The sequence below is a fragment of the Glandiceps talaboti genome, chromosome 16, assembly GCF_964340395.1.
Source record: "Glandiceps talaboti chromosome 16, keGlaTala1.1, whole genome shotgun sequence".
Classification (NCBI taxonomy): Eukaryota; Metazoa; Hemichordata; class Enteropneusta; family Spengelidae; genus Glandiceps; species Glandiceps talaboti.
Window position 1 is genome coordinate 19,327,319 of NC_135564.1, and position 1,140 is coordinate 19,328,458.

General features: G+C 37.1%; 1 protein-coding gene across 1 annotated transcript in view; it reads right to left on the reverse strand.

The window, feature by feature from the left end:
* The window catches only part of LOC144447198 (major facilitator superfamily domain-containing protein 6-like), a 6,118-nt gene extending 5,930 nt beyond the window's left edge, over nt 1-188 (reverse strand). The window contains exon 1 of the mRNA XM_078137101.1: nt 1-188. This exon is cut by the window's left edge and continues 699 nt beyond it. Coding sequence (XP_077993227.1) covers nt 1-188 — 188 coding nt within the window.
* Between the last annotated feature and the right edge of the window lie 952 nt (nt 189-1,140).

Consider the following 1,140-nt stretch of genomic DNA (forward strand, 5'->3'; position numbering starts at 1 on the left):
GTGATATACGGGAATACCGCACCAACCCCTCCAAAGAAGAATAGATAGAATAACTTGACTGGTAGAAGTCGTTTATTTACTGTCAAGAAATTACCATCATCGCTTCCTGTTTGTGTTTTCAAATCTTTCTCGTCGTGATTTTCAGGATCCAAAATGTTCATCTTTTCGCTATTCACGTTCTCATCCATAATATTCGATACCTTGATGATCTGTACTTGCAGTCTGTGGACAATTCGCCACACCAATCTGATCTTCAACGAATCAATATAAGATTTTGAATCTGAAAAAAAAATGTTTAGTTCGTAATGTGAGAAACGTTAAAGAAAAAAAAAGAGAAATGAAACGGGCTGAAGCTATAGTTAGGTCAAAGAAAAGTGCAAAATTATTTTTTAAAAATGTAAAATAATTTCCTAAAAAAACCTAAAGTTATTTTATAAGTAGGTGTCATCCCTCTGGTAACACTTCACATATTAGTAATACTATTGTATGTATTATATTTACTCACTAGACACAAGTCCATTCCCTGGTTATCGATCTATGTTATTGATCATCTCAGCACAATACAAGCTCGCTTTTCACACGATAACAAGTCTTCTAAACCCCATGGCTTGGTGATCAGTACAGTCGCAATAATTCGATCAAATTTTCGTCATATGATTTATATCATGTATTGTTACATCACGTCAACGGTACAGACTAAAGTCAAATAAAGCGTGACACATTTGCATAAGTGCATAACGCATTCAGGCGGTCATGCCCCTTCGTATTCCAATTTAGACGACTTCGGGAATATGCTTGTACGGTTTGACCTTCGAGGTCACTAAGCATGAATTTGCACATATTTGTGTGGCTGTAGTGTATACGTACGTTGTACTTTCCCCACAGCCAAACCAACTTCAATGCCGGCAATCAGTGTGCGAGTTCAGATTTATACTCGATGTAGAATAGTAGGTAAAATTTAAAACACAGTGGGCGCGTCAATTTCATTACCACCTTATAACTTGGCGCAAACCATCCCAAATCGCTGGTGATAATCAGTCAAACAGGTAGAACGATGCGCTGCATCATCTTTGATCATCATTCAAGACAGAGCTACAGAATCATGACCTTGAGCAACAAAATAAAACTCCAAGTACGATT